A 23,930-nucleotide genomic window follows, 5' to 3' on the forward strand; every position below is an offset into this window, starting at 1 on the left:
AGCTGAACTGTGCGTGGTTTTTTCAGCTACAACCATAGAGTTAACCCATTCGGTAGGCTCAGTGACTCTAACGATGACGTTTTGTCTTATCATGCTCTCAAGCTCCTCTTTGAGACGGCCGCGTAGTGCGAGAGGAACACGTCTGGGTGGGTGGACTACTGGGGTTGCATGCGGATCTAAGTGTATGGTACACTCAACAGGAAATAGTCCAATTCCCTTGAAAACATCTGCAAACTCCTTCAAGATTGGCACTTCTATCGGTGTTTCTGTAACAGATAGTACTAATTTGATGAGTCCAGAGTCAATGCATCCTTTTAGACCTATGACAGGGGGTGCATTTGTGTCGACTACATAAAATGTCATAGCCATCTCAATGTTTTTGTGCTTGCATTTCAGGTCACATTTGCCTTTTACCGCCAGGCGTTCACCACCATAGCCAAACAAGGGGCGAGATGTCGGCTGCAGAGTGCAATGAGTGTTCAGCTTGTCATACTCATCCAGGGGAATGACGTTGGCAGATGATCCAGTGTCTAGCTTGAACTTGACTTCAAGTTATTTTGGACCTATTTTAATATACACAAAAGCTTGCTCTGTGTCTGAACTCTGTCTGCCCTGTGTCACCGAGTCAATAAACAGCTCTTCATACTCATCAACTTGGTCTGAATGTTCTTCACCTATTGCATGGACAGTTTTCTCACAGCTGGAGCGACAGACTTTTGAAAAATAGTTTAATTTACCACATATTTTGCACACCTTTCCTTTTGCAGGGCAGTGAAATCGATCAGCGTGAGGTTTGTTTCCACAGTAGCCGCATCCTTTTTGGTGCACTGGGGTAGCATTCCTAAGTTGCAAATTCTCGCTGTATTTCTTTGTGTATTTAGCGTTACGTTGCTTTGGAACTGCGCCTTTTGATGTATGGCGGGAGATTGCATGCACTGCATGTTCACGTGAAGCACTCATGCTGCTTGAAATAGTTTTTAGCTGTGCTTGCGCCAACTCATGAGATCTAGCGACATCTATCACTTTTTCCAGCGTTAACTCGGAGCCCACATTCAAAAGTTTCTCCCTCACTTTCGGTGAATGTATCCCGGACACAATGCGATCGCGGATCATCTCATCACTGTTTGTATAATTACAGTCCTTGACAAGCAGACGCAGGTCTGTCACAAACTGCTCAAAAGGCTCACGGTCTCCCTGCATTTTTTCATGGAATTTATAACGTGCAAATATCACATTCGCTTTGGGTTCATCGTATGCTGTGAAGCGGTCATAATATGACTTCAAAACGTTTTTCTTCGTCTGCAGACAGTGACCATGTATTAAAATATCACGGCCCTTCTCTCCGACCCATAGGAGAAGATAACTACATTTCTCATCCTCACCCTTTTTCTTCAGGGGTCCGCTGAACATCAGCTCTGCGTGCTGCTGAAACTTGCGCCATGCTTCAGGCAGGTTAGTTGCGTCCCACTTCATCGTGGGCATTGGAACTCCAGCGGTATCCATCCTTGTTCATAAGATCCGTTCACTCTGACACCATGTTGTGTTTTTTGTTATGATGATTCGTATTCAAAGAGACTCTGGGTGCACGCAGAACTAATCTTATCATGAGGATTTATTAACTCGACTCAGATTCGCAACATGAGTGTTAACTCTTCAGCAGCATAATACACACTGAACTTTTAGAGCCAATCTGCTTAAACTTTAGTGGCAAATGCTATAGCCAATAAGAACATAAGATATAATGTCTCTGACATGTGATTGGTTCTTAGCAGAATGTAAGAATACTACAATAAGCAATATTTTAAAATCTATACAATGTTTGATAGGGAGCCAGTGCAGTGTTGACAGGACCGGGCTAATATGGTCATACTTCCTGGTTCTAGTAAAAACTCTTGCTGCTGCATTTTGGACTAGTTGTAGTTTGTTTACCAAGCGTGCAGAACAACCACCCAATAAAGCATTAAAATAATCTAACCTTGAAGTCATAAATGCATGGATTAACATTTCTGCATTTGACATTGAGAGCATAGGCCGTAATTTAGATATATTTTTTAGATGAAAAAATTCAGTTTTACAAATGTTAGAAACGTGGCTTTCTAAGGAAAGATTGCGATCAAATAGCACACAGTATGAAAACAAAGTATGAAAGTTGATCCATTACGGAGTTTCAGAGATTTGGGCTTGAGTTAACTAAAAGATAACTTGTTAGGAGTGTGACGAGATCTCGTGGCTCGAAATCCGATGCATCTCGCGAGATCTGATTGGTCTTGCGAGAAAGTGATGATATCCTCACGCAGACCTTTCAGATATATTTGCATTCACTGGCCCTTTCACCACTGGTATATAATGTAAGATATGTAAGATATGTTCAAACCAGGCAAATGGCCGCATGTTAAGTGGGAAAATTACATAGTTAAGTCTTTATCCAGTCATAAAATCAGGATTCAGTTCAACGGGGAATGTCGCAGAATTTCTCAAATTTTGAATTAATTAACCAAAAGTAGGTCATTACACTAAAATCAAATCACAATATGGACTAGTATCTATAAATATAAAACATCTCCAGAACTGCTCTGAGAGTCACTTCATGAGCATTAAACCATCTGATTTGAGTAAAACTAGCTTCATATCACATACACAGCACTGTAAAAGTATTCACGGAATTCTGTCAAAATAAAAGTCCTGTTTGAAATAACGACAATAGATTGTACACAGCATACACACAGCATTTCTTCCATGTTTTAATTTTAATAGTAAATCCACTTTGTTTGCCAAAAAATTATGTTTGCTTTATTTTCAATAATTAAATGTTAAATTATTAAATTAATGTTTTTATGCCTTCTTTTGATAACCAAAAACAATGTAAATACACAACACAGAATTTCTGAGGGGAAAAATACTACTACTTCGCTAACTAAAAAAAAAAAAAAAAAAAAAAAAAAGATGAATAAATTAAGTTGTTTCATCCATTCAAATAGTTAGACATGCTGAAACACATAATTTGGTAACAATTAAAAAATATAAATAACATGGTGAGAAAAAAAGAAAAACATTTCAAAGGGCCCTAAACATGTAATTTTTGTTAAACTTTTAATAATTTGAGGTGAAAATTTATATAATATTAAAAAGGAGTTGAGAAAAATTTTATGGAAAACAAAATAGTGAAAATCAATTGACTAAATAATAAACTTGACTGACTGCTACTTTAAAGGGATCTTATGTGTATACTATATAATTTTGTCACTTGAGTTTGTGACAAAGCCTATTACAGAGTTTACGTTGTTTACACCTGCATACAATTGATTAACATATATATTTAATTTCATAAAGTACAATTTGATTTCAGAATTAAGCTACATTTTTTTGCAATTTGTGTTTTTCAGTTGAATAAAAGACAAATTTTCCCTATATATACTTTAAAAACAGACATCTCACCTCGTCTCATGGGATAAGTGTCTCGTCTCACCACTATAACTGGTGTAGAGCAATGGTGAATGAGCGCAAGATCGGGTGACCACGTTAATAGGAATTTTGATTCAAAAGCCATAGGCATTTTACAATAAGAATGGAACTTGATTAAATATTTAAATTTAAAATAATAGGAATTCTTTTATGTTGGTTGGGAAAAATTAATTCACCATTACCAGGTTATTCTGAATTATGGATGGAAATATAGAAGAAAAAATATGATTGAAGTCTTTTTTATCATACGCATATCATTCTTATATAAAGGAAAGAATTGTTTTGTTTTATTGTAGTATGCTTAGATAATAAAGGTAGCTGCTTTCTGCATTTTACAAAGAAAAAAACAGCTTGCTGCTTTTCTGCAATGAACTTTCTTTACTGAAATAGAATAAGAGAACTGCTGTTTTCAACCAGATGAGATAGTTTTTATTAGGAGGCCATTGAAAGAGATGGTTGAAATGTTCCAGTTTGCATATCGGTCCAACTGCTCGACCGATGATGCAATCACCACTGCCCTCCACTCAGCACTCACACATCTAGACAAAAAGTAAAAATTCTGTTCAAGAATTCAGTTCAGCATTCAACACAATCATCCAGCTGGGGCTCAACACTTTGCTGTGCAACTGGCTGTTGGACTTTCTGACTGGAAGACCTCAGGCAGTACGGGTCAGCAGCAACACATCCAGCACCATCACACTGAACACTGGGGTCCCCCAAGGATGTGTGCTGAGCCCCCTCCTCTTCACTCTACTGACCCATGACTGCACACCGTCCCACAACTCCAACATCTTCATTAAGTTTGCGGATGACACGACGGTGGTGGTTCTCATTAGCAACAGAGATGAGACAAACTACAGGAGGGAGGTGAGCCACCTGGCCGGGTGGTGCAGTGACAACAATCTCTCTCTGAACGTGGAGAAGACAAAGGAGATTGTTGTTGACCTTCAGGAGAACACACACTCAGCATGAGGTGCCACTGTGGAGAGATATATTTATTTATTTTTATATGTATTATTTTGACTTACAGAAAGAAAATATTCAATTACAGAATGGATTAATTACATAATAATTACACAAATATTTATTAATGACACTGATGAGGCCTTAACACTTCTAGGAGAGCAATTGGATGCAACAAGCAGAATGTTGTAGCAAAATAGAGTAGCTCTAGATTATTTGTTAACGGAAAAAGGGAAAAGTTTTTGTAATTTTCGGAGATCAATATTGTATTTATATACCAAATAATACCAAAAAAATGTCTACTGCCAACGGCAGTAGTGTACGTGACATCACGCACTCTTCACACACTTGTATTGTATACAAGTGTAATAACAGCAATAGATGAAAGTTGCTTTATTTAGACTATAAGTCTATGGTAATTTATAAATTACCTAAAATATACACAGCCATACCCAGGTAATTTACAAATTACCTAAAATATACCCAGCCATACCCAGTGTTTCCTTTAGATTGGCAGGTTTGAGCGCAGGAATATACAGTTTAAGAATTCAGCAAATTGATTTTGTGTTGGGTGATGGACCTTGATAATTAATTTGTAATTTTAATTTTACTTTTTATTGACCTGATGATTACCTTGATGGAAAACCAAATAATACATAGTCGATCTGGTGTCATCTCCATTCAGTCACCCCTCCACATTTGTACATGTGTCTTCAAGTTTCTGTGACTGCAAACGCCTGGCTGGTCAGGTTTGGTAAAGCTATCTGCACACTGGCCAAATACAAATGAGGCAGCAATTAATGAAAGATCTTAACAAGAAATGTGGCAACGATTCCTATTTCAAACAGAGCACATGCAGACAAGGCGTTAATGCGCCTGTTTAAAGCTGTATTTATACTTTCGGCTGACTCGGCTTCATGAGCCTCTGCTGACTGCGCATGCACCTTCCCAAATCAGCAAGGCTTTTTTCAGTGAACCGTGTTTGTGAACAGGTTTGTCTAGTGTTTTCACAGGATATTTGAACTCTGTGGCCATTCCTTTTTGTTGTAATTTATTTTTCTATCCTTTTCCTTTTCTTTTTAATGCTATTTTTGATAAAATATATTGTATGTTATTGTTCTTAAAAAAAAAAAAAACTCTGGAGGGTAAAGTACACGTTTTTTGTTCACCTTATTCTGTTCGCCTCCATTCGTGGGCGTGAAAAACAACCCACGGCAACAGCTTTTAAAGTTGCCCAGTTCCGAGGGAAACCGGCGGAGTTGGCAACAGAGTGGAGGTGACGTATTTCCGGTTCGAGAGAGCTGACTGACCCACGGTCTCCAGCCAGACTCTATTGTCCGAGTCCAGTGTTAGTGTAACTTTCTGCCTTCACTGATCTCACCCAGTCCTCCTCGATTCACGGAGTTACACACAGACAACAGTTTCTGCAGTTTATATGTAGAAGTAGATTTCTGACCAACTTTTCCCACCTTTGATGTAGAGGCTACTTTCTGCTGTAAAGTCATTGTGTGATAAAGCTTTCGGACGCAGATGCATCGAGTCTGAGGAGAGGTGAGCAATATTTCACACAGAAACACAAACACCACACACATTTTCCACGTTTGGAGAAATAATGTGTCTCTTATTGAATGTCTCGTGAATAGAAAACCTGCGCGCTCGCGCTACAATAATGCCCTGTCTGTCTAATCTGTAATATCCAACGTCGAACCAACTTTATATCGGTTCCGTTCGCATTACACTCACTGATCACTAGACAATATATAATCTACAATGCGCGAGCGCGAATCTCTCCGAGCTCAAACACACGCTGCTCGCGCCCGGAGAGAGTGCGCGCGCTTAAAATGTATATGGATATTTTTAAAATGGATATTTTTCCCCATATCATTCAATATTGATGTTTATCATGGTGTTCGTTTACCATGAATAAAATGCTTTCTACGTGTTTGTTAGACCTTAGTTTGTTCACGACACAATTCCACAGAGGAACTACGGTTTAATTGAGGGATCCATGAAATGCATTTTATTTCCCCTAAATTCTGTTTTCCATTTGATTTAATATGAATTCTGTGTGTTATGATTCAGCACAAATGCATCAGAAAAATGGTGTCTAGTAAAGTGAAATAATAAAACTTGAACAATTTAATCTATCTTTTAAAATGTAATCAAATGAAAATGACAATAAAACAGTGTTTTCATTTAATCTCATCAGAAAAGATACTGCACACCAGAACTGTATAAATTAATAATAATTAATAAATTGGTTGTATGATATTCCCTAAAAATATCATCATTACTTTGAGACTTACAGTAGTAATCTAGTCGGTCATAATTTCAAGTTAAACCGTACTTTTATTGTGACGGATTGTCATGAAGGTCTTTCAGTTTTAGTTTTTGTTTCAGCGTGTATTTGACAGTAATTTTTCTCAAAAGAAACTGCATAAAGCTGGTGAAGTGACTCTCTGAGCATCTCTGGAGATGAAGTTCATGTGTTCTCTTCCTCATATATTGAGACACTGAGTCACGTGTGTTTGAGTTTGTGTATCAAACTATTCCATGATCCATTCACTCAGAGACACAGAACATGCAGACACATGCACTGACTGGCTGCTGTAACATCTATTTCTGTTGTGTGATGGGATGTAAGATTAATCCACATTGAGTAAAATGTTTTTATAAAAATATAAAATATTACTGGGCAGCCCAACTGCATACAGTCATGTTTTATTTCTCATCTGAAAGCCCTCCTGCTTGGATGGATTTGGAATCATGTTCTTTGACACCAAGGTCGCCATCAGACATTTTGTAAGCAAAGAAAACAAACAAAAAAAATAATACATTTTATTTCTAACATGCTTTTCTTAGACTCGAAATGCTACAGTATACAAGAAGTAAAACATCACATACAATCACATTCAATTACAATAAACAGCTGTAAAAAGATGTGTCTTTAAAGCACATTAGAAAACAATCTAATATTGGAGAGTCTCTAATTTCCGGTGGTAGAGCATTCCATAGACGTGGTGCTGAAACAGAGAATGCTCGGCCGCCCATAGACTTTAATTTATTCCGAGGCTGCTGGAGAATGCATGACCTGGAAGAGCGCAAGGTGCGAATCTGGCACATGAGCAGTGACTATTCAATTCAATTCAAGTTTATCTGTATAGTGCTTTTTACAATAGAAATCGTTACAAAGCAACTTTACAGGAAATTACGTTTCTACAATATTTAGTAGTAGCTTAATAAGTGGTGACTGTCAGTTTGTGCACATATGACAGGATTTTTAGAAAAATGAATACAAGACGTAGTCAGCTAGACGATGAACATTATTAATATTATTAATAATTAATAATTATTATATGATGCAGTCACACTTGTAGCAATATTTGTTAGTTCTGTTGTTGATTCAGGGTTAGCATCATCTGGGGTCCTCTGAGGGATCAGCATCATCTCAGGTGTTCTGGATCCAGACTGGAGGTTGTGTAAATCCTAGTTACAAAACTTAGAAACAAATGGAGACATCACTAGCATAGCTGCTAATCCAACAAAGTAAAATTAATTAGTTTAACCCAAGCTAAAGAATAAGAATGTGCATTTGATCAGATACAACTACACTCACAATTTAAGAGATACATTATTCGAATGCTTGGCGAAAGAGATGCGTTTTTAATCTAGATTTAAATGTATTTTATTAATAAGATTCGGGATGAGTGCGTCAGATACTTAGCCTAACCAACACAGGTGGACCATAATCAAGTAATCAATCCCATAGTATAAATATCGCTGACTTACCTCTATCCATTAACGGTTTATCAGCATGCTGGTTCGCTTTGTCTGTCACCTTATCACAGACCGAATTTTCGTACCAACGAAGAAAGCTACACAGGGGATTTATAAGACCTGCTCTTTTTGCCGGACCCGCGATCATTCCTACCCAGCCAAACACGGCCGTTGAGCAGCATTAAGCGTCATCGCGACAGCTGCTCTCCTCGCCAAGCCACACGTCGTGGCCAATAGACCGTGCAAGCTCCGAGCTCGCCTCGCTCGACACAACGATCGTGCTGCCCGAGACCGAGCTTTCCTCGAGCGCTTGATTGCAGCAGAAAGAATCCAACCAGCCCGGGCCAAACCCCAATTCTCACCGCGGCTCAGCCTTCCAATCAGGCGTTCCGGCCGAGTGGCATTTTGAGGCAGCTTCCTCTAGCGGCGCAGACCGCGCGACGTTAACCAATACATTTTCAGCCGAAGACACTAAAAACAGGTTCCTCTTTTTCTTCATTGGATTTTTACGGCAGTTGGCATCCAAAGTGTTGCATCTAAAAGCAGGTTCGCGGCTAAAGTTTGTTAAACGCAGTTCCGTCTTCTACTAGTGTTTTATGCTGGTTTTGGCAAACCAGCGTAAAAGGTGCATTACCGCCACCTGCTGATCTGGAGTGTGGATTGCGCATAGATTTGGACTACAGATACAACGTTCCATCGGATGATGATGCCACCTTTAACCACGAAGCCAAGGCATTACATTCACCTTACCGCGCACGTTTAAACCTCACTGAAATGATACAGACATAAGTTCCAAGATTTAAAAAAAAATGCTTGTAAATATCTGTGAGTAAAATTACTGTCGCCTTTTAAGGACAGTAATACAAAACAAAAAAAAACAAAAAATCTTTAGAAACCACTTGGAAGCAGTGTTAATTTTGACACGATATTTTAATTTAGTTTTAGTCTTAGTCTTTTGACTATAATTCTTTTTAGTTTTAGTCAAGTTTTAGTAGGGATGCACGATAATATCGGCACAACATCGGTATCGGCAGATAAAAGCCTAAAATGACCATCATCGGTATCGGCCGATATGAATATTTCTGCCGATGAGCCAAACCGATATTCTCCAAGTGAAATAATTTACCTGTTTTTCAGATGTGAATGTCTGTCTACATTTGTAAAATAATACATTTATGGTAGAATCAGTACAGAAGAGATACATGGATTTCTCTTCAGTAAAATTAAAGTTTAAATATATCAGTATATATTTGTATATATATCGATATCGGTATCGGCATCGGCCAAAATTATTTTGAAAATATCGGCATATCGAATATCGGCCAAAATCCAATATCGTGCATCCCTAAGTTTTAGTCATCTGAATTGTTTTAATTTTAGTCTTATTTTAGTCGACTAAAATTGCTTGGTATTTTAGTCGACTAAAATTGCTTGGTATTTTAGTCGACTAAAATTGCTTGGTATTTTAGTCGACTAAAATAAGACTAAAATCAATAACAGATTTACTAGACAATTTTTTACAGCTGGTATAGGAAACAAACTTAACCAAAATATTAGGGGTGTAACGGTTCACAAAATTCACGGTTCGGTTCGGTTCAATACACTGATGTCACGGTTCGGTTCGGTACGGTTCGGTACGTTTTAGATACAGCAAAAAGAAAAAATTGGCAGATAAATTTCCTTGATTTTTTTAAAAATGTTTTATTTATTAAAACTAACAAAGTATGTGTTTTTTTTTACATTGAACAATGATGGAGCTATTCTTTACCCATCTTCTATGGTGTTTTCTTAGCAGCATACTGTATAAAACAAAAATAGCTCCTTATAAATTTTTTTTTTTTAAATTAAATGTAATATTGTTGTAGTGGTTATGAACAAATACAAAGATGTAACTCTTTTTATATGGAACTCTATAACTCTTGATATTTAGTGTGTTTTTACTCAATTGGTTCTCTATTTGGGCTTATGTTTTTTGGAACAAAGCAGGAATTACGGTCTGTCTGAAATGGGCTCGTGAAGGAATATTGTAATGGGGCTCAATTACATTAAGCATGTTCTTAAAACCTGCGTTTTCCACTACAGAGTAAGGTCTCATATCCGCGGCTATAACGTAAATGCACCATTCGCTGCGGTGATGTCCGTATACGGATCCCGGGACGTCACCTGTAGGAGAAAAAAAAGCAATCCGTGGCGACGGTTTTGCAATCCGTCCCCTCAGTTTATAAACCGTACTCACGAATTCATAAACTGTTCACTCGATTTAACAAATCGTGCCCACGGATTAACAAACCGTGCCGATTATTATTGTGCAATAAACCTGGCATTGTGACTGACTCTGGAGTAATTTTTTCCTCTTTTGTAAGTTATTTTGGATAAAAGATTCTTATGCATAACCTGTTTAATAATATATAATAATGATACAAATAAAAATAAAGTTATTTTTTATAATTTTAATTTGTAGGCTAAATAAATGAGTACAAGACAGTAAAAATATTTGTCATAAAATAATTTGTGAATTGCTTTATTTTTAAATAACCTTTGGACAGTTTTGGAAATGCTTGTGTACAATTCTTTCTTAACATGAAGACTTATTTTTGTGATTTTATTATACTAAGCTCCACCCACCTCACCCCACCTGCCGGAGTTAGATGCACGCACGGACTGTAAAATGCGTGTCAGTTTTCAAATCCGAGGGAACGGATTGCGAAAGCGTGCGCACGGATTATGAATTCGTGGGTACGGATTCAAAAACCGAGGGTATGGTTTACACAATCTAAACGCACGGACTGGGAATTCGTGGGCACGGTTTGTTAATCCTGGGTACGATTTGTTAAACCGAGTGAACAGTTTATTAATTCATGAGCACGGTTTATAAACTGAGGGGACGGATTGCAAAACCGTCGCCACGGATTGATGTTTTTTCTCTCCTACAGGTGACGTGCGGGGCTCCGTACCGAGCCTTCAGCGCGTACTGAGTGAGCGAGCGCCTGACTGAGTAGCCTAACATAAACATAGGCCTGTTACGTCGTTTGGGTTATTGGGCTACCTTGTTGAACGCATAACATTATATTTCACACACCTTTTTTATTTTCCAAATTTAATTAATTAGTCCAACGAACCGTTCGGTACATAATGCGTACCGCGTACCGAACCGAAAGCCTCGCACCGAACGGTTCAATACGAATACGCGTATCGTTACACCCCTACAAAATATATAAAACACAAATTCAACTTTATTTCAACACAACTGTGTCTTTATTTCGATTCAAAAGCTTCTATGCAGCAACAAACACTGTCATGATAATGTAAACAATAACTAGCTGCCAATTGACCATCAATAAAAGAAAAATAAAGTTAGGTCCACGACCTTAAAGCTTACAGCTGAGCTGAACAATAAGTGCATAAATTTAAAGTAAATATTTAATAAGTTGGGTGGATAAAAAAAGTAACAAGATTTTATAAGGTATTCATTTGTCTAGCAATATTGTATGTTTTAAATACTACAATATTGCTAGATTAGTATGTATAATGATAGGATGTGAACATTTACCTTTCACATGACTAATATAGAAATATTTGTGATATTGTCAACAAGTAGAACATTATAAAATATACTAAACATTAGTATTAATCAAATGTATGTATCATAATATTACGTATTAGTATTGTGCTCTCATCTAACAAAAGAATATCGTTGTGAAATTACATTTGAGAAAATGTCCGGCGGGCTCGTCTGTAAATGTATTTTCAAATTGGTTGTGTTCTTGGCACGAATGAGCGCTCTGCGTGCTTTAAATTTTTTTTTTTTTGTTCGTCGTCAAACGTGAAGTGAGCTGTGGACATTTTGTCGCTGTTTTAGACATCACCTCTTCGAATGCCGTCTTCCCGGGAGCTCATTTAAAAACTGAAAACCTTCGCTTCACGTCTCAATAAGTCAGGCTCGGATTGGTTCTCTTCTCTCATGCAGTCTCGCCTGATATGTTTTGCCGGTTCTTTTGCTCATTCCTCGCATCTCTCCCGTCTGCTGATTTGATTTTCGTCACAGTCTATTTTCGTCTCGTCCTTTATTCGTTGACGATAATGTCAATCAATTTAGTCATAGTTTTAGTCTCCATCAGTGCCCTCTTTTTTAGTTTTCGTTTCTTTTTCGTCCGCAAAAATATATTCGTGACGAAAATAATGACGAAAATATTTAGTCAACGAAATTAACACTGCTTGGAAGCGAATAGCACATAACTGCTATTAACTCATTTGCTTGCAAGCACCGCCTATGGCCCCAGTTTATTATCATTTCACTTTCACAGCACGTTAAACATCACTCTCTTACTTGATCTGGATAAACCGTGCATCAATTGAAAGTCTAAAGACTTTGGCTTTTATATATGACCAATATTTCGATAAAACATCATTTCAGCGACAGTTATCTAGTAAACGTCGAAGAGTTAGCTCGTGGACAAATGTTGATCATGTATCTAGTCAGAAATAATCATGAGCAGAAACACCTTTATTTGGGGTATGTAATTTCTGTCTCCATGCCAAAAATGGGGGGTGACTGGTAAGGAGTTAACGTTACTGCCATAATCATGTCTTTCGGTACAACGTCTTACAAGACTAAACATGCTCCATCATTTCCAAAAGCCTCTGTTTCCACAGTCCATACTACAATGTGAAAACAGCGTTTCAAACGTATCCGCTCTGGAGACCGTCTAAAGAGCCCGGAGGCCAAATGAGAGGAAAGATGCTTTTCCAACAGGAACATAATAATGTGGACTAGGCTTGAGGAATTGTCAAATCAGGCAACCAATTGCTAAGCTGGTAACACAGTAGGCAACCCATTCATTTTTAGCTTGCCCATCAAATGTTACTAACCCTTTTTTACTCTTCCCACAGCCAACACCTACAGCAGCCGAAGAAAGTAACCTTTCCTGTACCTCCTCACTGCCGCAGCAGTGCTCTCAAAGGATGATGTGAGCCTGTAGGTGGCAAAGAAGTCTCCATCCACAAATATACATACATTGTTTGCAGATATAAGGTATTTCATCGTACTTTAACAGGTAATCCAATACGTGCCATATTTTAAAGGAGCTCTCACTAACAGAGTTTAATGCCACAGTTACGTTAGAACGCATCTCATTCTGGTTTCAGGGGCGGCGCGTCGGTCCCATCATGAGGCATGTGGTCCGAACCGCGTACGACCAAGGCATCATTTCAACCGAACTCACTCCAAATATATGAACTTACCGGTTTTTGAATACCTTATATTTAAAGCATTCGTTTACGTCCATATTAGAGTTAAATCATTAGACTTAAAATGGAATCTACTATCGTGTAAAAAAATTAAAATAAATAAAAAAAATTCACAGGACAAACGAAATGATAGCAGTGTCGACTACATGAATAAGAAGTTTTAAATGTAGTATTTTATATTTAATGCCAGTTTATCAGTACGTCCGAAAGTACATTTTACAATTATTGGTGATTCCATAGGCTCTTTTCGTGCACCTGCATGGTTAAAATGGCAAATAGTAAGCCCAGACAAGTATAAAGAATTTTTCTCTTACTCCATGCACGATTACATCGTCGATATGTACCATCGATCTCATGTGCTGACAATATGACGATTTGACAACGACCACATCGCCGATACATGGCACCTATTTGGGGTACACTGGCAGAGGAAATCCAATCTATTTTTGCACACTTAATTTCGAATACAATGACTGCACCAAGATTTTTCGGACTTTTTGGATTTGCTAAATTAATTATTTAAGTAAGCCTCACAGCGTCTACCCTCGTAGACAACCATATCATCCTTAGTATCGAACTCCCTGTCAGGCGCTGCAAGAGTGCTCCCGGTTGAGCCAACCTTTGCCTTCTCCGTTCAACTATCAGCAAAGCTTACTCGTATGACATCGAGTATTAAACTCCTGTCAGATGCTTTCCCGCTTAAGCAATCTTGGACTTTCCATCCGACCACCAGCGAAGCTTACCTGATTAAAAAGCCCGATTAATAAAAAAAAAAATATATATAATAATTTTCAGTCAGCGACACTTACCTATCAAACACCAACGAGTACATCGCAGCTAAAACAAATTTTCCCTCCGATGGCAAGATGTACCCATCCAACACCGCAAGTTACGCTTTTGCCGAACACCAACGGGTGCTTCGCAGATAAAACAATGTCAATTTTCCCTCCGATGGCTGGAGAGACTACCCATCTGGTGTCACAAATTTAATTTAAAAAAATAAAATAAACGTACAGAGAGGTTTACCCATCCAATGCACGGAGTCAGGGCTCCCATTGGATGTAGGTGAGAGCTTCCCGGCTAGACAACCTTACCTTTTCCGTCCTTTGGCCAGCGAGGCTTAACCGTTCGATTCCGGGAGCTAAGCTCCTGTCGGATGAAGGTAAGAGCCTCCCGGCTGGACAACCTTTTGCGTCCTTCAGCCAGAGAGGTTTACCCATTCGATTCCTGGAGCTAAGCTCCTATTGGACGTCGGTCAGAGCCTCCCGGCTAGACAACCTGATCTTTTCCATCCTTGACCAGCGAGGCTCACCCGTTCAATGCGAGGCGAGGGCCAGCCAACCACGACCATTCCATGTGGTTTAGGTCACAAAACCTACAAGCTAGCCGTTCTATGCCGCAAGTACCAAACACACAAATAAACCCTCCCTCCTTCCTAAGGTCATCAAGGCTTACCTGTCTCTTGCCGTGAGTAGCAAACTCCCATAAGACGCAGACAACAGCCTAACGACCACACAAACTTACCTTTTCCATCCTACGGCCTGCGAGGCTCACCCAGTTGTTTTTGGGGAACAGAAAGTCCCCATGTGGATGCTGGCAAGAGCCTCCTGGCCACCTATCTTTACCTTTTCTGTCCCACATCGGGATAGGCTTACCCGTTCGATGTGTGTGCTCCCTTCGGACGCTGGCGAGAGCCTACCGGTTAGACAACCTTACCTTTTCCCTTTTCTATGGTCAATGAGGTTCGATGTTCTGAGTTTAATGCCCCATCGGATGCTGCGAGAGTCCTCCCAGTCAGGTTTTCCTTTCCACTCTCCCCGTCCGGCGAGGCTTACCCGTCTGATGCATGTGCTCCCTTCAGACGTCTGGCAAGAGTTCTCCCGGTCGGGCCTATGCTTGCCGGCCGCAAGTGAGTCTCATCCATCCGATGCCATGAGTCGGGATCTCCCTTTAAATGTCGCCAGAGTCCTCCTTGTCGGCCAGCACAAAGCTTTTTATCTGCCAAACCGAGAGGACCCAGACGTCCGTCATCCTGAGTCTCAATCTCCTATCGGAGGCTTCATGGGCCCTCTGGGTCAGCATTAGGCCCTTCACCCACTGAATAGCAGGGGCTGTCAGCCAGTAGAGCCCGTACGCCGGCACTGTGACCTATTCCGGTCGAGGCAACTCGGGTCCTCCCGGTGGGGCACCACAACCACGCTGCTCCTCCTCATCGGCCAGTAGGGCTCACCATTCCAACACCAAAAGCTCCTGTTGAGCATCGGCTCGAGCCCTACCGACCGGGCGCCAACAACCACGTATTCACTAGCAGCACCCGGTAGGGCCTACTCTCCCAACACCCAAGTCGCTCCCTTCGGCCCTTCCAGCCTGCCAACGAGACGACTTCTCAGAAACCAAATCACAATTGTGACCTTAGGGAGCGTGATGGATTGTAGAGTGGTAGAAGGCTAGTTAGGTACGCAGGAGCTTAACCAATTAGGGTCTTATAGGTAAGTATTGATAATTTGTAACTGGTACAAAACTTAATAGGTAGCCAGAACAGAGACTGTAAAATTGGGGTAATATGATCATATTTTCTTGACCTGGTAAGGACTCTAGCTGCTGCAGTTTGGACGACCTGTAGCTTGTTTATTGAAGATGCATGACAACCACCTAGAAGTGCATTACAATAGTCCAGTCTAGAGGTCATGAATGCATGAACTAGCTTTTCTGCATCAGAAACAGATAACATGTTTCATAGCTTAGCAATGTTTCTAAGATGGAAGAATGCAGTTTTTGTAACATGGGAAATATGGTTTTCAAAAGACAAGTTTCTGTCTAATATAACACCCAGATTTTTGACTGTAGAGGAAGTTACAGTACATCATTCTAGTTGCAGATTGCAATCTACAAAATTCTGTGTAGTGTTTTTTTTTTTTTTTGTCCAATAATTAATATTTCTGTCTTATCCGAATTTAATTGGAGAAAATGATTGGTCTTCCAATCTTTTACATTTTTAACACACTCTGTTAGCTTAGATAATTGAGAAGTTTCATCTGGTCTTGAGATATATAGCTGAATATAATCAGCCTGTGGAAACTAATCCCGTATTTTCTAATTATATTACCAAGGGGCAAAACGTATATTGAAAATAGAAGGGGACCTAGGACGGATCCTTGTGGCACTCCATATTTTACTGGTGATGAATGAGATGACTCCCCATTTAAATAAACAAAATGGTAGCAATCGGACAGGTAGGATCTAGTGTTGTAAAAAGACCCGGTACTTCGTTACTAAGAAACCAGGTTTCTTTAAGTACCAAGGACCCGTTCAAACCTGGTTCAGCAAGCAGAAAACGAGGACGGAATCTCAAAATCCAGTCATGAAAATGAAACTTACATTTTAATATGGACAGTCATGGAATTTGTCAAAGTTAGCATTAATTAATCAAATCAAATCTCCATATGGACCAGTATCTGTACGCACGACTCACCATCGCTTTACTGATAGTGCTGTTTCTCACACATGCAAAGAGAGAGAGAGAGAGCGAGAGTCTTGCCACGCTGAATCGACGCACTATATGTAAACTATTCTTTGTTGTCTTCTCCTGTCAAAATAATGGAGTTCATTTAGAATTATTCATATTCATTTTGGCAATTTCATTGGCTGGTGCTGATTTAGTACCGTTCGTGTTTTGATTTCTGCAAATCAGTTTGACCGAACGCAGACAACGTGATTAATATTCATGAACCCAACAGCTCGTCAATTCATAGTGCATTGTATGATTGTAGAATTAGTAGTAGTATTATCTTTTAATAATAATTAATATGATCTATTACTATTTTTTTTTATAGAAACCCTCAATGACCAAAAATATCTTAAGCATCACCACCAGTCTTAAGTTCAGTTAAAATGACAAATATGCATTCATTAGGCCTAAAAGTTAATTTTTACATAAAGGCATTGTGCTAGAAATATTACTATTATTTAGTAAAATGTATGTGATACTGCTACTACTGTTGAAAAAAATTATAAAACTTTATTTCTTAAAGAAATAAATCACAATATTTCTTTCATGTTTTATTTTTAATAGCAAATCCCTTTATTACCAAAAATAAATAAATTTAATTTCATAGATTAAAAGACAAATTAAATTTGGGTGAAACTTATTTACTGTTTTTCATAATTATATAACTTGTAGAAAAACTTTAAACACAATTATAAATAAAGAATGGCATTGGTTTTATTTTTAGTGCTAAAAAAATATTTTTTTAAATTAGCATACTTTTGTGTTTTGCTTTGTTACCGAAATTGGTACCGAGAACCGTGGATTTTCACTGGTATCGGTACCGAAGACTGAAATTTTGGTAACGTGACAACACTAGTAGGATCTAAACCATCTTAGAGCCTGCCCTTGAATACCTGTATAGTTTTGTAATCGATCTACGAGTATGTCATGATCTATGGTGTCGAACGCAGCCCTAAGATCAAGTGAAATTAGATTTTTAATTTTAACAAGTGCAGTTTCTGTGCTATGGTGGGGCCTGAAACCTGACTGAAACAGATCATTTTTATGCAGGAAGGTGCTCAATTGATCAGACACAACTTTTTCAAAAATTTTAGACATAAATGGAAGATTTGAAATAAGCCTATAATTTACCAGTTCACTAGTATCTAGTGTTAGTTTCTTAATAAGAGGCTTAATAACCGCCAGCTTGAATGGTTTTGGGATGTGACCTAAAGATAACGACGAGTTAATGATATTGAGAAGCGGTTCTTCGGCTACAGGTAACAACTCTTTTAGTAATTTAGTGGGCACAGGATCTAATAAACATGTTGTTGGTTTAGATACAGTGATAAGTTTATTTAGCTCTTCCTGTCCTATATTTGTAAAGCACTGCAGTTTATCTTTGCGATGGATAAAACTCAAGTGTTAGGTCCGGTGACATTTTGCTTGACTCCAAAAGAGTTTATTAGGTCAGTAAACGCAAGTCCTAATGCATCATTTGTATTATCAACGTGAATATTAAAATCTCCCATGATTAGCGCCTTATCAACTGTAACCAGAAGGTCTGAGAGGAAATCTGCAAATTCTTTTAGGAATTCTGTATACGTCCCTGGTGGTCTATACACAGTAGAAGTATTTCAAAAGAGTTAAACCTGTATCCTGTTTTCTGGGTAACATTGAGAATATCACTATATATTGTTGACCAGTCTGACGGGGCTCATGCTTATAACAGTAGTTTGGTGGAGTAGACTCATTTAGACCAAAATAATCATTTGGTTTTAGCCAGGTTTCAGTCAAGCAGAGTAAATCAAAACTATTATCTGTGATCATTTCATTTACAATAACTGCTTTTGGTGTGAGTGATCTAATATTTATGAGCCCAAACTTTAAAGATTGTTTTTGTTCATTTACTTTACATGTTTCTGGTTTAATCACAATAAGATTTTTTCTAGATCCTACATTAAATTTATATTTTGACCTCACTATTCGGAGAACAGACACAGTCTGAATAGATTGTACAGTGCAAGTACTTTTATCATTTAAGCGGGTGACAAATGTCATCATAATAGTTATTTGAGAATTGTCTAGGAAAAGCCTAGGACGCTCCCAGAAAAGATTCCAATTATTAACAAATAGCAGTTTCTGTTCTTTACACCATGACAACAACCGTTCATTTAAAGCAACAAGTCTACTGAACCTTTCGTGTCCTCGTTGATAAGGAGTGAAGGTGATCGCGTCCTGGGTGCACTGGGCCTGTGCAGAGAAACACACGGAGTAGACGTGGTGGGAGTGTTAACAGCACGCTGTATACTTACACCGAACTTGTGAGCGTCAGCCCGGGATGATTCCAGCGCAGCTCTCCGCTCTCTCAGCTGGGCCTGCCTCTCCTCCAGGTCTCGAATCCTCCAACGTGTCCTCGCCTGCAATCAAAGTTAGACATTCATCCACCATTAAAGCAAGTAACATTGAGTACAGCAATGGTAATGTGTGTGAATAGAGTATTAGCAATGCAAGCGCAGTTAGCAGCAACCACGCTTGCTGATGCTAACAGGCTATAAGCTAATAGCGGACCCGGGAGATCAAAATAAAACTAGTGATATCGAAGCGCTCTGATTGTTTTTGCTGTAGAATACAATAGATGATATATTCGCACCTTATAGAAACGGACACGATGGTGTATAAAATTGATTTTTAAGATAAAATTAGTCAGTAAAAATAATATAGTGACAGAGCTCAAACGCAGTACAGATTCCAACAACCGCAGAGATAAGCAGGTGCCATCCCATAAATAGCTTTATATGTTAAAATCAGTGTTTTGAATTCAATACGTGCTTGTATTGGCAGCCAGTGTAAATCAGAGAGTACTGAGTGGTTGTATGTCAATAACCGGGCAGCTGAATTTAGTATATATTGTAATTTTTTATTGATTTATTTGGGAAACCAAGATAGAGCGCATTGCAATAATCAAGCCTCGATGTAATAAAGGCAAGTATAAGCCTTTCTGCATCTGGCAATGATGGAAATAGTCACAGTCTAGCAATATTTCTAAGTTGAAAAAATGCAATCTTTGATACCTTTTTAACATGTGCATCGAACATAAGTTCAGAGTCGAAGACAATGCCAAGATTACGCACTTGAAGAGATTAAGTAAGCAAGTGCTTGACTGTAGTCAACACTGAAATATTAAGTTTGAGTAAAGATGTTCATGTTCATATTCAAAAAGAAGTTCTGTTTTTTCTTGGTTAAGCTTAAAACAATTATCATGCATCCAGGCTTTTATCGCATCGAGGCAGGTGCGCTAAGGGCTGTAATCGCAAGATTAGGATCAGGGTGCATGCTGTTATAGATCAACATAACAATGAAAACCTAAACCAAACTTACAAATAATGTCATCCAGAGGAAACATTTAGATGCTAAATTAGATGGGACCAAGCACAGACCCCTGTGGGACACCTTGCTGGACTAGAGTTGGTAAAAATGTATATCCCCCAAGGACACAAACTGGAAACGATTTGTAAGATAAGATGTAAACCTTTTAAGAACCGTAGCAGAAACTCCTAGATATACAGAACGTCTTTCAAGAAGGACCGCTTGTGATATAGTGTCAAAAGCAGCCGTGATGTCTAACAATACCAAAATACTACAGACACCCATATCAGCAGAAATGAGAAGATCATTTACAACCCGGACGACAGCAGTCTCAGTACTATGGCCTGATCTAAATCTGGACTGAAATGGTTCTAGGAGATTGTTGATAGACAGATATTGCTGTAACTGGCCAGCTACAACTCGTTCGAAGACCTCAGATAGAAAAGGTAGATGGGCGATAGGCCTATAGATAGACAGATTCTCCACATCACAACCAGCCTTTTTTTGGACTGGTGTGATGGCAGCTAACTTAAGGGCCGAAGGGACCTGACCAGTTAATAACGACTTTATTCAATAATTCCTTTGTCAATGGTCTCCTCTGTGTCACTCCATATCACCATGCTGCATATGCTCTTCTGTGTCATAAAGCACTTCATATAACCCAGATCTCACGTCTGATGGCAGATGGAGTATTCTGACGACGACTTTCATACATTTTATGGACCTTGTTATGTTTCTTGGCAGTCTATGAGACAGTCTCGTGGAGTTTATAAAAGACTATATAACAGGGGTAGCAAACGTCAGTCCTGCAGAGTTTTGCTTCAACCCTTATCAAACAAACCTGAACAAGCTAATCAAGGCCTGAAGGGTTACTGGGAAGCTACAGGCAGGTGAGATTTTATTAGGGTTGGAGCTGAGGCTCTCCAGGACCGTGTTCGCCAACCGTGCTATATAATGATCTAAGATATCATTGCTTTGCTGCAGAATTTCAATGCCATAAACATCAATTCCATGTGACTATTATATAGGGCTGGCATTAATTAGATTAATTAATTACTGTTAAAAATAATGTTACAATTATTAACGCATTTAACACAAAACCAGTTTTTGATCTTTTGGGAGTAATCAAATTCTCAGCAAAATTTGAAGTGTGATTAATTTTCAATTAATTGGATTTTAACCATTTTTTCTGACAGTGAGACCTGACACATGTTGTCTAACCCAGAATGTCTAGAAGTGCTGCTCCCAATGCAACATCACAGGGGATTTATCATTAACACTTGTTTCTCGGATTATGTTATATGAAGCACCATTACTTCAAACGAGTTATGCTTGAAGAGTGTGCATCTGCTTTACTCATATTAGTGCTTAAATGTATAAACTGATTTATTGTTTATTTTGGCAAATCTGCTTCTTCCACACAGAAATTCATGTTCAGTGAAGCTCCCCACAACAATCACAAATAAATTAATTCACCATTAAAAGCTGGAATATATCAGTTTACGAGTGAAGACGAGCCTCAAATCATCAGGAGGAGTTTATTAAAGAGGAAAGAGAGGAGATGGGAGATCCAGAACCCTGCAGAATCAAACACACTGAAGATACTGAAGAACTAACAGGTTGGTGTTTATTCTACATTAATTATGCTGACGAACTGGGTACTTTTTTCAACAAAATTATTTATTAGATAATTGTGTAGTTGATCAAACATTTTTATTAGATATATGGTATTTGTGCTAATAATGTTTTAAAAATCATAATTTGAAAAATAATCTACCTAATTTATTGATGAATGAAAAAGTTTCAGAGAGATGTATATATAAACTTGATGTAATCATAAACCTGCATCAAAATGATCAGACTGTTGTATAGCAATTGTCTACTTTCTGCTGTTACATCAGGGTTCATGTTTGTCTTTTCACTTTTCTTTTTTAAATAAACAATTTTTACTTTTATTTCAGAGTTGATGGAAGAAAATGAGAAGCATGAAGAATTGAGTGAAGTTGAGAGAAAAAATCAATTCAGGACTGAAGAAAAACCTTTGAGTTGCTGTCAAACTCAGAAAGTTTTAAAGAAAAGAAGAGCCCAGAAATCTTTCTCCTGTACTCAGTGTGGAAAGAGATTGACATGCAAACATCATCTTGATCTTCACATGAGGATTCACACTGGAGAGAAACCTTACAAGTGTTCACACTGTGAGAAGAGATTCAGACTGTCAGGACATCTGAAAACACATGAGATGAGCCACAATGGTATTAAACCGTTTACTTGTGATCAGTGCGGAAAGAGTTTCACAATAAAAGGAAGCCTTACATCACACATGAGAGTTCATACTGGAGAGAAACCATTCACTTGTGATCAGTGCGGGAAGAGTTTCTCACAATCAGCAAGTCTTAAGTTACATATGAACATCCACACTGGAGAGAAACCACACACATGTGATCAGTGCGGGAAAACATTTTTGAGGGATTCAAACCTGAAGCAGCACCTGAGAGTTCATACAAAGGAGAAGCCACATTCATGTCATTTGTGTGGAAAGAGTTTTTCATTAATACAAAGTTTGAAAGAACATCAGAAAATACATACTGGTGTGAGAGAGTACATGTGCTTTGAGTGTGAAAAGACTTTTATTACTGCAAACGGTTTAAAAAAGCATGAGAGGATTCACACTGGAGAGAAACCTTACAAGTGTTCACACTGTGACAAGAGATTCAGTCGGTCAGGAGACCTGAAAACACATGAGAGGATTCACACTGGAGAGAAACCTTACAAGTGTTCACACTGTGACAAGAGATTCAGAGATTTAGGAAACCTGAAAAAACATGAGAGGATTCACACTGGAGAGAAACCGCACACATGTGATCAGTGCGGGAATAGTTTCACACAAAAAGGAAGCCTTACATTACACATGAACATCCACACCAGAGAGAAACTGTACACATGTGATCAGTGCGGGAAGAGTTTCACACAAAAAGGAAGCCTTACATAACACATGAACATCCACACTAGAGAGAAACTGTACACATGTGAATCAGTTAATTAATGTGGAAAGAGTTTTTCACACTCATTCAACTTTAAGCATCATATGAACATTCACACAAGTGTGTGTGCATTTATTATTTTTTTGGAGGGTTGGGTCTGAGGACCCTGCTGGACACCTTTATTAGGGCCCGAGCACCGAGGTGCGAGGACCCTCTTGTATCTGCTTTGTTTATTATTATTCTTCTTCTTCTTCTTCTTCTTCTTCTTCTTCTCCCGAATGAATCGCATTTTTGAGGGCTTTAACATGCTCAAAAAGTCATGAAACTTTGCACACGCGTCAAACCTGGTGAAAATTTTCGTCTGATATAGGATTCAGAAGAGGGTGTGGCAAAATGGCTCGACAGCGCCACCTGTACTAAGAAAATCAACAGCCTTCCAGCTATGTTTCACGTACATGCACGAAAATTGGCACACATATGTAACACCAACACCTACAAAAAAGACTCTTGGAGCGAAATTCTAAACCCAACAGGAAGTCGGTTATTTTTAATATTATGAGCATATTTTGTGTAATTTTGGTCATTTCCATGTGTTGTATTTTAACGAACTCCTCCTAGAGAGTTCTTCAAATCAACACCAAATT

General features: G+C 38.6%; 1 protein-coding gene across 1 annotated transcript; it reads left to right on the plus strand.

Annotated features, from left to right (window-relative positions):
• The first annotated feature begins 5,669 nt into the window (after positions 1-5,669).
• Positions 5,670-23,588, plus strand: LOC113077819 (gastrula zinc finger protein XlCGF52.1-like). The gene is made up of 4 exons (XM_026250081.1): positions 5,670-5,976; positions 13,093-13,256; positions 21,730-21,924; positions 22,267-23,588. Exons 3-4 carry the CDS (start codon positions 21,867-21,869, stop codon positions 23,292-23,294), a joined length of 1,086 nt encoding a protein of 361 aa, XP_026105866.1. The 5' UTR covers positions 5,670-5,976; positions 13,093-13,256; positions 21,730-21,866; the 3' UTR covers positions 23,295-23,588.
• Positions 23,589-23,930: the final 342 nt, after the last annotated feature.

Source organism: Carassius auratus, unplaced genomic scaffold, assembly GCF_003368295.1.
Source record: "Carassius auratus strain Wakin unplaced genomic scaffold, ASM336829v1 scaf_tig00023242, whole genome shotgun sequence".
Taxonomy (NCBI): domain Eukaryota; kingdom Metazoa; phylum Chordata; class Actinopteri; order Cypriniformes; family Cyprinidae; genus Carassius; species Carassius auratus.